The sequence below is a fragment of the Somniosus microcephalus genome, chromosome 1 (genome assembly GCF_052327205.1).
Source record: "Somniosus microcephalus isolate GS21.2 chromosome 1, FLI_Smic_1.0, whole genome shotgun sequence".
NCBI lineage: Eukaryota > Metazoa > Chordata > Chondrichthyes > Squaliformes > Somniosidae > Somniosus > Somniosus microcephalus.
This window is the reverse complement of record NC_140987.1, coordinates 149,963,352-149,977,196: the sequence shown is the minus strand read 5'-3', so window position 1 is coordinate 149,977,196 and position 13,845 is coordinate 149,963,352. Positions and strand designations below refer to the sequence as shown.

The 13,845-nt window shown below is 49.2% G+C and overlaps 1 protein-coding gene across 1 annotated transcript in view; it reads right to left on the bottom strand.

Moving 5' to 3' along the window:
- Positions 1–13,175, bottom strand: part of cep120 (centrosomal protein 120) — a 143,599-nt gene extending 130,424 nt beyond the window's left edge. Inside the window, exons 1-4 of the mRNA XM_085967909.1 lie at positions 12,885–13,175; positions 5,847–6,003; positions 5,407–5,521; positions 2,697–2,838 (exon numbers count right to left, since the gene is read on the bottom strand). Of these exons, the coding sequence (XP_085824035.1) occupies positions 2,697–2,838; positions 5,407–5,521; positions 5,847–6,003; positions 12,885–12,933 (463 nt within the window). The 5' untranslated portion in view covers positions 12,934–13,175. The remainder of the gene's footprint in view (positions 1–2,696; positions 2,839–5,406; positions 5,522–5,846; positions 6,004–12,884) is intronic.
- Between the last annotated feature and the right edge of the window lie 670 nt (positions 13,176–13,845).

The following is a 13,845-nucleotide window of genomic DNA, read 5'->3' as shown; positions in this document are numbered from 1 at the left end:
TACTACAGTTGTACAGGGCCTTGGTGAGACCACAACTGGAGTACTGTGTGCAGTTTTGGTCTCCTTACCTAAGAAAAGATATGCTTGCCATAGTGGGAGTGCAGCGAAGATTCGCCAGACTGATTCCTGGGATGGCAGGACTGTCGTATGAGGAGAGATTGGGTCGACTAGGCCTGTATTCACTAGAGTTTAGAAGAATGAGAGGTGATCTTATTAAAATGTATAAAATTCTGACAGGGCTAGGCAGACTGGATGCAGGGAGAATGTTTCCCCTGGCTGGGGGGGGTCTAGAAAGAAGGGTCACAGTCTCAGGATACAGGGTAGGACATTTAGGACTGAGATGAGGAGAAATTGCGGTGAACCTGTGGAATTCTCTACCACAGAAGCCTGTGGCGGCCAAGTCACTGAATATATTTAAGTAGATAGATTTCTAGACGCAAAAGGCATCAAGGGGTATGGGGAGAGAGCGGGAATATGATATTGAGATAGAGGATCAGCCATTATCATACTGAATGGCAGAGCAGGCACGAAGGGCCGAATGGCCTACTCCCGCTTCTATTTTTTTATGTTTCTATGAATAATTTAACAGCTTGTGCCACTTAGCCAATGTTTTATGTACTTTCATTTCGAAATCAACCGCAGTAAAGAAGTTAGTACAAATTTCTAAAGGTGCTACCTATTTTTAAAGGTTCATGGCAAAGATTTACACTAAAACACAAAAAAACGCACTCATTTATGTTCAAAAATACCTCAACAAAAGTATACAATTTGTCTTCTGATTTTAGCTGTGGCATGTGGTTCCTAGTTTTAAACATCTGACAACAGGTATCACTCCCCCCTCCACCCCCGCAATAGCTGAACTTATACCCATGCCATTTTAGAATCACAAGTTAGAATTCTCTCTCCACACTTTTCACAAGCTTGATTCAGATGAAGGTGGTTCTTCAGCCCATTTGATCTCATCTTTGCAGAACAACAACCCTACTGAGTTCAAGTACTGAATCTAGTTGTTGCTCAGCAAGTCCAACGTCCTGGGTGTAACTATTCTTCCTGGCAATCATTTCAGGTATTGATCAAATTAGAACCAGGTGTTTAAAGCACAGAAGCAAGCCATTCAATTCATCATGTCTGTGCTGGCTCTTGGTCAGACCAATCCAAAACTAATCCCACTGCCCAATTCTGCCCCGGCTTCATTCCACGCTCCAACAACGCTGAGTAAAGAGATTTCGCCCCACCTCTCTTTACATTCAGACAATTTTAATAGTAGCTCATCACTGACTTCGCAACCAGAGGAAAAAGAGTTTTCCTATTAATTTTAAAAACCTCCATAAAATCTCCTCTTACGCTTCTGTTTTAATGGAAATTGTCCCACTATCTTGAGTCGCTTCTCACAACTATAGGTTTCACCCCTGGTACTACGCTGGTGAGTCGACACTGTATACTTTATAGCTTTAATAATGTCTGGTGCATAATAAACTAGCCTAATCTTGTGTATAAAGAAATGTTTCTTGGCTTCTATCTTAAATTTATCTTCTCCACTCTGGTGCATCTCAAAGTAACGTTGTGGGGTTACTTTCATTATGCCATTAAGTATCATATATCTTGAGTGGCCAGTTTTAAAATTGATAGTGTTTCCAAATGTGCTGGGCAAACAAATCTTTTCATTGCTGTTAGCATCATGTTCTCACCCTACAGAATATTAAAAACCCTACTGTCAAAAGGGCAAGGACGGCATCTTCTACAGAGCAGTTAACTCCCCACATTATGAACAAGTAACAACAAAATTAGTGCAGAGAGATAAACAGAAAGGAAGGTGAACAAATCGTGCATGATCGGCACGAAGATAATTTTTAGATTGGTTCTCTGGATGTGGGCGACATAGGAATGGCAGCATTTATTGTCCACCTCTAATTTCTCCGAGAAGGTGGTGGTGGGCCTTCTTAAACAACTGCAGTCCTTATGACGGTGCTCCCACGATGGAAACAAATAACTATCGAGAAAGTATGTTGCCTGCAAGCTGTTTTCAGTTACATGAAACAAAATAGTGAAGATGGTTGGAAAAGTTGACAGAAAAAAAAGGAATTCCCTAAGAAAGTGGCTTACTCGTCATCAAACAAAATATTCTAAAAAGTCCATTACTTGCCCAATCGCACAAAAGAACAACAGTTTGGCACGGTAGCGAGAAAGCAATCTCTTACTCTTGGACTCCGCATAGTCCAAAGCCAGGCAGATTCGTATACTTGAGAATAGCCTAGTCTGTGCTCAGGCCAACCAAATACAACTGTAGAAAAACAAGGCCAGGCTAGCCCTCTAAGACAATAGCAGGAATAGCATCAGAACAATTGCTAGTATTAAACCAGAACTCTACATTCCTCTGGAGACAAGAACTGCAGCAGTTGCACCCCAATATTCTAGATCAATTTAAAACACCTACATGCCAGTCACCTTCCAACACAGAAATCCAAATGTAGATTTAACAGGTCACTCAATGAACCAGGATTACTTTTATAAAATTAGTTACATTTCAAATTTATGTTCTGAGATCAGACCAAAGGTTTGTGTGTTGAAACCATTGGAGGTCTGTGGGTGGTTTTGCTGTTTATACAGTCATCACATGATGCTTATTTATTGAAATGGAGACAGCAAAGTTCAGTTAAGAGAACACTATGAAGTAATGTAGTAAGAAATATACTTACTTCTTCCATCTCTTGGTGGTGCCTCTCTGGCTTTAAAACCTTCCACTTGTGGTTTAGCATCAGTCTCCAATACAATGCCAATCTTGATCTCAGGTTTACTTTTTGTGTATTTACTACTAAGCAAGGGATACCATTTGGATGCCTACAGTAAAACATTTCAAATCATAAGCATAATTTGCAATAGAAACAGCGAGCAACATTTCTGATTTAACAGGTAGCGAAGATCGTAACAAAAGTACTATTTGCTGTATTTCCATTGAATATTCCCTTTATATGAAGACAAATCTCACCACTATACTAACACTATTTTCAGTGAAGTAAGATTAAAAATGAGCGTAACAGGGCACGTTTAGTAGAACGCAATGGCAGACACAGAATGTGTAAAGATTAAATGTACTAATTATTCGTATGTTTAATTGCAGAAATGACCATACCAGTTTAGAGAGATGAAACTTACAAAAAGAGACACTGACATAACCCTTTCCTGGAAAACGAAACTTAGTCGTGGCCAGGAGAGAGAATGACTCGCTTCTCAGAAATCACATGTCCTGGATGACTCATTTCCAAGAAATCAGAGGGTCTACATGCCCCTTCAGTGAAAAGTGAAACTTATGTTATAGGTTATTTTGTATAAGTTAGACACACCTAGTTAGTGATTAATGTATAGACTTTTAAATCGATTGGATCTCTGAAGGAGGGTTTGGAAAATGTGTATAACTGTGTGAATCTCAAGGGGTTCAGTGGAGTTGGAGCCTTGTGTGGGGACGCAAGAGCATTATCTCCCCAGGCCTGAATAAACCGTTTTGACTTCAATTATTGGGTCTGTCTTTCTTACAACAAGCCAGTGATGTCGACCATGTATATCACTTGGTCTGTACTTTGGGGGCTTACATCATCAGAGAGAAACAAAAACCCTAATTTATTGAGTAAATGAGCTCTTCATATGGTTCAACAATAATCATCAAGGATAACCTTATCTGAAGATCTCCAGTAACCAATTTAAATAAAAAAGCGAAAACTCAGAAAATGGTAGCTTCCTGGCTAAAGTTGCTGTCATCTTCACATATCAAAAGTTAGGCAATGGAAGATGAGATTTCATCACAATAAGCAGCCTTGATGCTGGTGGTAATCAAATATTTTTCCATGTCTGGCCGAAGAATTGTAAAGACAGCAGTGCCATTAACAAGACCCAACCACTCAGTGGAGAGATTTTTTTTTAATTTACAAATTTAAAGTTACTGCCTGGTAGTACTTAACTTTATTTTAATTTTTTTTTTAATAAAAAGAACAGTACTTGCAACATTTTATGCTTGAGCGTTCTTCTAAATATACATCTCAGGAATGACACTGATGAGCAAGGTCCGTGGCCGAAACTATTCCATCCAGCCTCCTAACCAAAAATATTATAGATTCAAAGGTTGGATAAAAAAAATCACTGCAATTCAAAAATGTAATTGAATTCTGAACGTGATTAATGAAAATGTCATGTTTGTAGATTGATGCATGGATGGACAGAACCACAATTTACAATGAAACCATAACACAAAGAATCCAATACCAAAAATGAAATATTAAAAATCTGCTATGCAAGAGCAGTTGCCAAATAAAAGGATTTTTTTTAAAGAAAATATTTCAGTTCTTGGAGCCAGCATTTTTAGAAGTGACAAAATAAAAACTAGATATAACCTGTTAAATGGCAACAAGTGAACGGCTGTAGCTGATTACAAGTAAACAAAAATATTTAAGTCATTGCTCAGCTAGCTAATTGCAAGCATTTGCTATTTTGTCAGTTCTATAGGTACCATCTGAAAGAGTAGCAAAAATCTGATTAGAAAGAGAAATGTTCCCTTTGTTCCATTTCTGCCTTTTGTAGAATCATACAGCACAGAAAGCCATTTGGTCCATTACGTCGGCTCTTTGAAAGAGCTATTCAATTAGTCCCACTCCCCTGCTCTTTCCCCAGAGCTCTGCAATTTCCCCCCCACCCCCCTTGAAGTATTTATTCAATTCCCTTCTGAAATTTACTATTGAATCTGCTTTCACCACACTTGCAGGCAGTGCATTCCAGATCATAACTCGCTGCATAAAATAAATTCTCATCTCCCCATTGGTCCTTTTGCCAATTACTGACCCTCCTGCAGGTGGAAACAGTTTCTTCCTATTCACTATCAAAACCCCATATCATTTTGAACACCCCTCTATCATCTCCCCTTAACCGTCTCTACTCCCAGGAGAACAATTCCAGCTTCTATAGCCTCTCCACGTAATTTACTTTCCTTTTCAAATTTCTGTAACCAATAGCATCCAACCCATTTATGATGGCTCTTTTGTGCAATTAAATCAATCTCTACAATGAATGTTGGACATTTTTTTCTTTTTAATTATTGCCAAATACTAATTCAGAGCTGAAACTTTAATTTGATGCTTGGACTGAGGAATGGCTTCAAGACAGGCATCACTGATTAAAGAACATCTGGATTGGAACCTCAACTTTAAATTTACAAGCAAACGTGGGCTATATTCACAGTTAATAACTTCCTTAAATCATTTGTAAAATATATTCACTTTTGTCCACGCGACTTTACACTTTTATTTTGAGAAAAACACCAATGTTAACAAATAAAAATGCCAGATGACTAAGCCCACATGATAACAGTTGATAACATTTAAGATGCAGAGCAAATAGTTGTGAAAAGACAAGCCAACACACCTGCTTCATCTCTTGAACAGACCTCAGATCCAAAATGATATAACCCACAGACTCCTTAGCTAATGACACAGAATCTATTGCATAACAATATAGCTTGATGGGTGTGCGCTGTAACCTACAAAGGAAACATACACCTTTATATTAGGCAGGCTTCATGGTTATTTTAAGCTATCAAAAAATAAATAAAATATAAACAGTACCATTTAGTACATGTAAATTTTTTATTAATCCACCTATCGAGTGAGCCTGAAAGAGATAATTCGTAACTCGGTATGGGAGGATTTAGGTGTTCAATCACTAGCTTTCATCTCCCACATACGTAGTTCAAATACAAACAGAGACATAACAATAGAGAAACATAAACTCTTCAATTGAAATGGAAGTTACCTGTTTTTATTAAAAAAGTCCTTCATCAAAAAGTTATTTTATTAATAGCATACCTGTGCTGATACAATGATCTTCTGTCAAGTTCCCAGGCAAGTTCGGTAACAAAGTCAGGCTGACCTTTGTGGTCAACTGGGTCTGTGGCCAGCAACTCTCCATCAAATCGGGCTTCTACCACAATTTTGTGTCGATGACGTTTTGGAAAATGTCGCCCTAATTCAGACAGTCAACAAGATCAATGTTACAAGATTCCTGGATTTACAATTCCAGATATAACAGAGTCCAACCTTTTAGAGCAAGGGGCTCACTGTATAATTAGTCCTATATGATTGAATCTCTTTGAAGCAAGCATTGTTATGATTAAATACCATGTCCAATTTGCAATATATTGCAGGCTTTAGGTTCCATTTAGAGGTAGTTTTAAGCTGTGTACCCATACTCGCTAGGAACTGGATTAGACTGCCGAAACTCATCGCTCAATGGCCCTTTACTGACAGCAGAATAAGGAAACTTATCTGATCGGCGACTTGAACAGAGTGCCCAGAGGAAAAAGGCTGCCTAACCCACTGCAACACGCAGACCCACCATATTGGTTTTTTTAAAAGTTGTATGACGCAAGTGTGCACACACCAAGTTAGAAACAATTACAGCAATGAACCTTTCAATCCATTTCTTCTGGATTTTTAAAACATTTGAAGTATCAGGGAAAACATCAGGGAACTGCTTTGAGGAAGTTACTGTAGCTAAACTAAAAGCATCACCAACACCTCAAACAATGTATCGAATACATTCCATTACAAGGTTGGCATCAGTAACTTCTGCAGATCAGTCCTCAAATTAATTTTTCAGCACTTGACAGTTTAAACAACTAAAATGGTTTCAACTAAGGGGGAAAAAATTCAATGGACAAATGCACCATGCAGTACATTATTGAGCCATACAAAACAGGGAGGTCATAGGTCAGTGTGTACGTACGTGCACACATCTGATGACAGGATTAGACTCGACTGTAATGACCTACCAACTCTCAAACAACCACTTTTGAAAATTATTGGAATGTTGCCATTGCACAACCAGGTCCTTCAGTCTTCAGCAGTTCTTGGCAAGCAATGAAGACTAGTGTGAACATGGCTGATAATTTACTGGATTCCCAGACTAATGGTGAACAGTTTAAAGCGCTGAAAGAACTGGAAATAGTAAGTGCGCTGTCCTCTGCTAAAATTCTTACTGAGAACCCTTGGTTCTGTTGGTGTTTAAATATCTTTAAATTGTGAGTGCAGGGTTTTAGAAGTTATTTATTCGAGACAGTGTCACAGAAATAACAGTAACAAATATGACTGGTAGAAAGTCCATCATTACAAATAAACAACTTACTAATCCAAACAGGAAAATTGTTAACCTTTAACAATCAGAAATAAGTTGTCACGCTATGAACATCTAAATCTCAACAAACGGCTCTCTCATGGCATTACTAATAGATTTATATGGATCAGGCTCTTCACTCTCCTCGTTACTGCTGTTTGGCATGTCGTCATCAGACATGGAACTGAAGATTGTGTCTCTCTCTCTCTCTGGCCGCCCGCCTCCCTCCCTCCCTCTGGCCGCCCGCCTCCCTCCCTCCCTCTGGCCGCCCGCCTCCCTCCCTCCCTCCCTCCCCCCCTCTCTGTCACCGCCTCCCCTCCTCTCTGTCCCCCTCCGTCCCGCCTCCCCCCCTCTGTCCCGCCCCCCCGTCCCGCCTCCCCCGCCCTCCCTGTCACGCCCCTCCCCCCTCCCCCTGGTCTGTCTGTCTGTCTCTCTCTCTCTCTCCCTCCCTCCCTGTGGTGATTATTCTTTATGTTTAGTAAGAAGTATTGTGATTGGTTGTTTGTTTCCTGCCTTGGGATATATGCTGTAATCTCATTGGTAGTTGATGCAATGTGATTTGTGGTGGCCATCTTAAATTCAGTTCTTTCCAGCCTTTAGTTGGGACTGGGTGTTGAAAGATGTGCTACAGGATTTTTAAGTTAATAAAGCCTAGATTAGAAAGGCAAATCTATTCTTTATTTCACTCCCCCTGGTCTCTCTCTCTCTCTCTCCCTCCCTCCCCCTGGTCTGTCTGTCTGTCTCTCTCTCTCTCCCTCCCCCTGGTCTGTCTGTCGGTCTCTCCTCTCCCTGGTCGGTCTCTCCTCCCCCCTGGTCTGTCTGTCGGTCAGTCGGTCGCTCCTCCCCCCGGGTCGGTCGGTCTCTCCCCCCCCCGGTCGGTCTCTCCCCCCCCGGTCGGTCGGTCGGTCGGTCTCTCCCCCCCCCCGGTCGGTCTCTCCCCCCCCCCGGTCGGTCGGTCTCTCGCCCCCCGGTCGGTCGGTCTCTCCCCCCCCGGTCTGTCGGTCTCTCCCCCCCCGGTCTGTCGGTCTCTCCCCCCCCGGTCTGTCGGTCTCTCCCCCCCCGGTCTGTCGGTCTCTCCCCCCCCGGTCTGTCGGTCTCTCCCCCCCCGGTCTGTCGGTCTCTCCCCCCCCGGTCTGTCGGTCTCTCCCCCCCCGGTCTGTCGGTCTCTCCCCCCCCGGTCTGTCGGTCTCTCCCCCCCCGGTCTGTCGGTCTCTCCCCCCCCGGTCTGTCGGTCTCTCCCCCCCCGGTCTGTCGGTCTCTCCCCCCCCGGTCTGTCGGTCTCTTCCCCCCCCGGTCTGTCGGTCTCTCCCCCCCCGGTCTGTCGGTCTCTCCCCCCCCGGTCTGTCGGTCTCTCCTCCCCCGCTCTGTCGGTCTCTCCTCCCCCGGTCTGTCGGTCTCTCCTCCCCCTGGTCTGTCGGTCTCTCCTCCCCCTGCTCTGTCGGTCTCTCCTCCCCCTGGTCTGTCGGTCTCTCCTCCCCCTGCTCTGTCGGTCTCTCCTCCCCCTGGTCTGTCGGTCTCTCCTCCCCCTGGTCTGTCGGTCTCTCCTCCCCCTGGTCTGTCGGTCTCTCCTCCCCCTGGTCTGTCGGTCTCTCCTCCCCCTGGTCTGTCGGTCTCTCCTCCCCCTGGTCTGTCGGTCTCTCCTCCCCCTGCTCTGTCGGTCTCTCCTCCCCCTGGTCTGTCGGTCTCTCCTCCCCCTGGTCTGTCGGTCTCTCCTCCCCCTGGTCTGTCGGTCTCTCCTCCCCCTGGTCTGTCGGTCTCTCCTCCCCCTGCTCTGTCGGTCTCTCCTCCCCCTGGTCTGTCGGTCTCTCCTCCCCCTGGTCTGTCGGTCTCTCCTCCCCCTGGTCTGTCGGTCTCTCCTCCCCCTGGTCTGTCGGTCTCTCCTCCCCCTGGTCTGTCGGTCTCTCCTCCCCCTGGTCTGTCGGTCTCTCCTCCCCCTGGTCTGTCGGTCTCTCCTCCCCCTGGTCTGTCGGTCTCTCCTCCCCCTGGTCTGTCGGTCTCTCCTCCCCCTGGTCTGTCGGTCTCTCCTCCCCCTGGTCTGTCGGTCTCTCCTCCCCCTGGTCTGTCGGTCTCTCCTCCCCCTGCTCTGTCGGTCTCTCCTCCCCCTGCTCTGTCGGTCTCTCCTCCCCCTGGTCTGTCGGTCTCTCCTCCCCCTGGTCTGTCGGTCTCTCCTCCCCCTGCTCTGTCGGTCTCTCCTCCCCCTGGTCTGTCGGTCTCTCCTCCCCCTGGTCTGTCGGTCTCTCCTCCCCCTGGTCTGTCGGTCTCTCCTCCCCCTGGTCTGTCGGTCTCTCCTCCCCCTGGTCTGTCGGTCTCTCCTCCCCCTGGTCTGTCGGTCTCTCCTCCCCCTGGTCTGTCGGTCTCTCCTCCCCCTGGTCTGTCGGTCTCTCCTCCCCCTGGTCTGTCGGTCTCTCCTCCCCCTGGTCTGTCGGTCTCTCCTCCCCCTGGTCTGTCGGTCTCTCCTCCCCCTGGTCTGTCGGTCTCTCCTCCCCCTGGTCTGTCGGTCTCTCCTCCCCCTGGTCTGTCGGTCTCTCCTCCCCCTGGTCTGTCGGTCTCTCCTCCCCCTGGTCTGTCGGTCTCTCCTCCCCCTGGTCTGTCGGTCTCTCCTCCCCCTGGTCTGTCGGTCTCTCCTCCCCCTGGTCTGTCGGTCTCTCCTCCCCCTGGTCTGTCGGTCTCTCCTCCCCCTGGTCTGTCGGTCTCTCCTCCCCCTGGTCTGTCGGTCTCTCCTCCCCCTGGTCTGTCGGTCTCTCCTCCCCCTGGTCTGTCGGTCTCTCCTCCCCCTGGTCTGTCGGTCTCTCCTCCCCCTGGTCTGTCGGTCTCTCCTCCCCCTGGTCTGTCGGTCTCTCCTCCCCCTGGTCTGTCGGTCTCTCCTCCCCCTGGTCTGTCGGTCTCTCCTCCCCCTGGTCTGTCGGTCTCTCCTCCCCCTGGTCTGTCGGTCTCTCCTCCCCCTGGTCTGTCGGTCTCTCCTCCCCCTGGTCTGTCGGTCTCTCCTCCCCCTGGTCTGTCGGTCTCTCCTCCCCCTGGTCTGTCGGTCTCTCCTCCCCCTGGTCTGTCGGTCTCTCCTCCCCCTGGTCTGTCGGTCTCTCCTCCCCCTGGTCTGTCGGTCTCTCCTCCCCCTGGTCTGTCGGTCTCTCCTCCCCCTGGTCTGTCGGTCTCTCCTCCCCCTGGTCTGTCGGTCTCTCCTCCCCCTGGTCTGTCGGTCTCTCCTCCCCCTGGTCTGTCGGTCTCTCCTCCCCCTGGTCTGTCGGTCTCTCCTCCCCCTGGTCTGTCGGTCTCTCCTCCCCCTGGTCTGTCGGTCTCTCCTCCCCCTGGTCTGTCGGTCTCTCCTCCCCCTGGTCTGTCGGTCTCTCCTCCCCCTGGTCTGTCGGTCTCTCCTCCCCCTGGTCTGTCGGTCTCTCCTCCCCCTGGTCTGTCGGTCTCTCCTCCCCCTGGTCTGTCGGTCTCTCCTCCCCCTGGTCTGTCGGTCTCTCCTCCCCCTGGTCTGTCGGTCTCTCCTCCCCCTGGTCTGTCGGTCTCTCCTCCCCCTGGTCTGTCGGTCTCTCCTCCCCCTGGTCTGTCGGTCTCTCCTCCCCCTGGTCTGTCGGTCTCTCCTCCCCCTGGTCTGTCGGTCTCTCCTCCCCCTGGTCTGTCGGTCTCTCCTCCCCCTGGTCTGTCGGTCTCTCCTCCCCCTGGTCTGTCGGTCTCTCCTCCCCCTGGTCTGTCGGTCTCTCCTCCCCCTGGTCTGTCGGTCTCTCCTCCCCCTGGTCTGTCGGTCTCTCCTCCCCCTGGTCTGTCGGTCTCTCCTCCCCCTGGTCTGTCGGTCTCTCCTCCCCCTGGTCTGTCGGTCTCTCCTCCCCCTGGTCTGTCGGTCTCTCCTCCCCCTGGTCTGTCGGTCTCTCCTCCCCCTGGTCTGTCGGTCTCTCCTCCCCCTGGTCTGTCGGTCTCTCCTCCCCCTGGTCTGTCGGTCTCTCCTCCCCCTGGTCTGTCGGTCTCTCCTCCCCCTGGTCTGTCGGTCTCTCCTCCCCCTGGTCTGTCGGTCTCTCCTCCCCCTGGTCTGTCGGTCTCTCCTCCCCCTGGTCTGTCGGTCTCTCCTCCCCCTGGTCTGTCGGTCTCTCCTCCCCCTGGTCTGTCGGTCTCTCCTCCCCCTGGTCTGTCGGTCTCTCCTCCCCCTGGTCTGTCGGTCTCTCCTCCCCCTGGTCTGTCGGTCTCTCCTCCCCCTGGTCTGTCGGTCTCTCCTCCCCCTGGTCTGTCGGTCTCTCCTCCCCCTGGTCTGTCGGTCTCTCCTCCCCCTGGTCTGTCGGTCTCTCCTCCCCCTGGTCTGTCGGTCTCTCCTCCCCCTGGTCTGTCGGTCTCTCCTCCCCCTGGTCTGTCGGTCTCTCCTCCCCCTGGTCTGTCGGTCTCTCCTCCCCCTGGTCTGTCGGTCTCTCCTCCCCCTGGTCTGTCGGTCTCTCCTCCCCCTGGTCTGTCGGTCTCTCCTCCCCCTGGTCTGTCGGTCTCTCCTCCCCCTGGTCTGTCGGTCTCTCCTCCCCCTGGTCTGTCGGTCTCTCCTCCCCCTGGTCTGTCGGTCTCTCCTCCCCCTGGTCTGTCGGTCTCTCCTCCCCCTGGTCTGTCGGTCTCTCCTCCCCCTGGTCTGTCGGTCTCTCCTCCCCCTGGTCTGTCGGTCTCTCCTCCCCCTGGTCTGTCGGTCTGTCTTTCTCTCCCCCTGGTCTGTCGGTCTGTCTTTCTCTCCCCCTGGTCTGTCGGTCTGTCTTTCTCTCCCCCTGGTCTGTCGGTCTGTCTTTCTCTCCCCCTGGTCTGTCGGTCTGTCTTTCTCTCCCCCTGGTCTGTCGGTCTGTCTTTCTCTCCCCCTGGTCTGTCGGTCTGTCTTTCTCTCCCCCTGGTCGGTCTGTGTTTCTGTCTCTCTCCCCCTGGTCTGTCTGTCTCTCTCTGTCTCTCTCTCTCTCCCCCTCCCTGGTCTCTCTCTCTCCCTGGTCTCTCTCTCTCCCTGGTCTCTCCCTGGTCTCTCTCTCTCTCTCTCCCCCTCCCCCCCCCCCCCTGGCCGGCCGGCCTCCCTCCCTCCCTCCCTCCCCCTGGTCTCTCTCTCTCTCTCTCTCTCCCCCCCCCCCGGTCTGTCTGTCTCTCTCAATTCAATTCGCTTTATTGGCATGACAAGTTACATCTTATGTTGCCAAAGCATCCGAAAACATTCATGTTTGTTCACAAAAATACAGATCTATCCATACAGTGTATAAACAGATATATCCCTGAGTGTATAAATATATACTTTCATATAATTTATATATACTCTTTTCTTAAATTTGCTGGTTGTCCCTCTGTTTATGGCAAGCTGTAACATAGTGTGCCGCTAGTGTTATGCAATTTCTCTCTTCCCCTAGTAGGTATGGGAGTTTTTGGTCGTCATTCAAATTTCTGAATTCCGGGCATATTTTTGTGAATTTTGGGTAGAAATTCTCCCTTATGTCCTGATATTTTCTACAAGCTGTGAGGAAGTGCATTTCTGTCTCCACCACTCCCTGACTGCAGTGAGAGCATATCCTGTCCTCTCTTGGTAGCTGGGTCTGCCTGTCTCTACCTTTTTCGATCGCCAGGTTATGTTCACTAAGTCTGTACATTGTCAAAGTTTTTCTCAGTTTGCTCTCTCTCTCTCTCTCTTTCCCCCCAGGTCTGTCTGTCTGTCTGCCTCTCTCCCCCCTCCTCGTCTGCCCGCCGGGCCTGTCTCCCTGTCTCTCCCCTTCTCCCTCTCTCGGTGCCGGATTTACCTTCCAGGATAGAAACCACAATCAGCAGCTGCTCCGACCTGGAGTCCATGGCACCCGGTAAGTGAGCGGCTGCTCCGAGACCCGCACCTCTCGCTCAGCCCCGGCTGCACCCTGTGCGCCTCCTCCTCCTCCAGCGCCGCCACCCCGCCGCTCTTAGGGTTTCTGCCCGCTCCTCCATCACCTTTTACCGCCTCGGTGTTCAAACCAATCAACTTCCGGTCCCAACGGCAGCCGCGGCCTGGCCGGAAGCCGGGGTTCGTTACAGCGCCGCCTGCAGGAGCACAGGCATTTTACAAGAACTATCTCAACAGCAATTTGCACTCATAAAGAAAGACTTCCATTTTTATAGCGCCTTTCACAAGGATTCCCAGGACTTCCCCAAAGCACTTTACAGCCGGTGAAGTGCTTTTGAAGTTTCGTCACTGCTGTAATGTAGGAATGTTGTAATATAGGACCTTTAACGTAGTAAAAGGTCCCATGGTGTAAACAGACAAAAATTTACACTGAGCCAAAGAAGGGAACAGGTGACAAAAGCTTGGTTAAAAAGGTAGGTTTTAAGTAGAGTTTTAAAGGAGGAGAGAGAGAGCTGGAGAGGCAAAGAGGATTAGCGAGGGAATTACAGAGTTTAGGGCCTAGATGGCTGAGGTCACAGCTACCAATGGTAGGGCAGTGGAAGTCTGGGATGGACAAGAGACCAATGTGAGAGGAATGCAGAGTTCTTGGAGTGTTGTAGAGCTGGAGGAGGTTACAGAGATAGGGAAAGGTGAGGCTATGGAGGGATTTGAGCACGAGGATGAAAAGTTTAAAATTGAAGCATTTGGGGACTGGAAGCCAATGTAGGTCAGCAAGCACAGGAATGATGAGTGAACGGGACTTGGTGCAAGCTAAGATACAAGCAACAAGGTTTTCTCCACCCATACCACCTTTGCTGAGCCAACTTTTATAGTTTACACAAAATCAC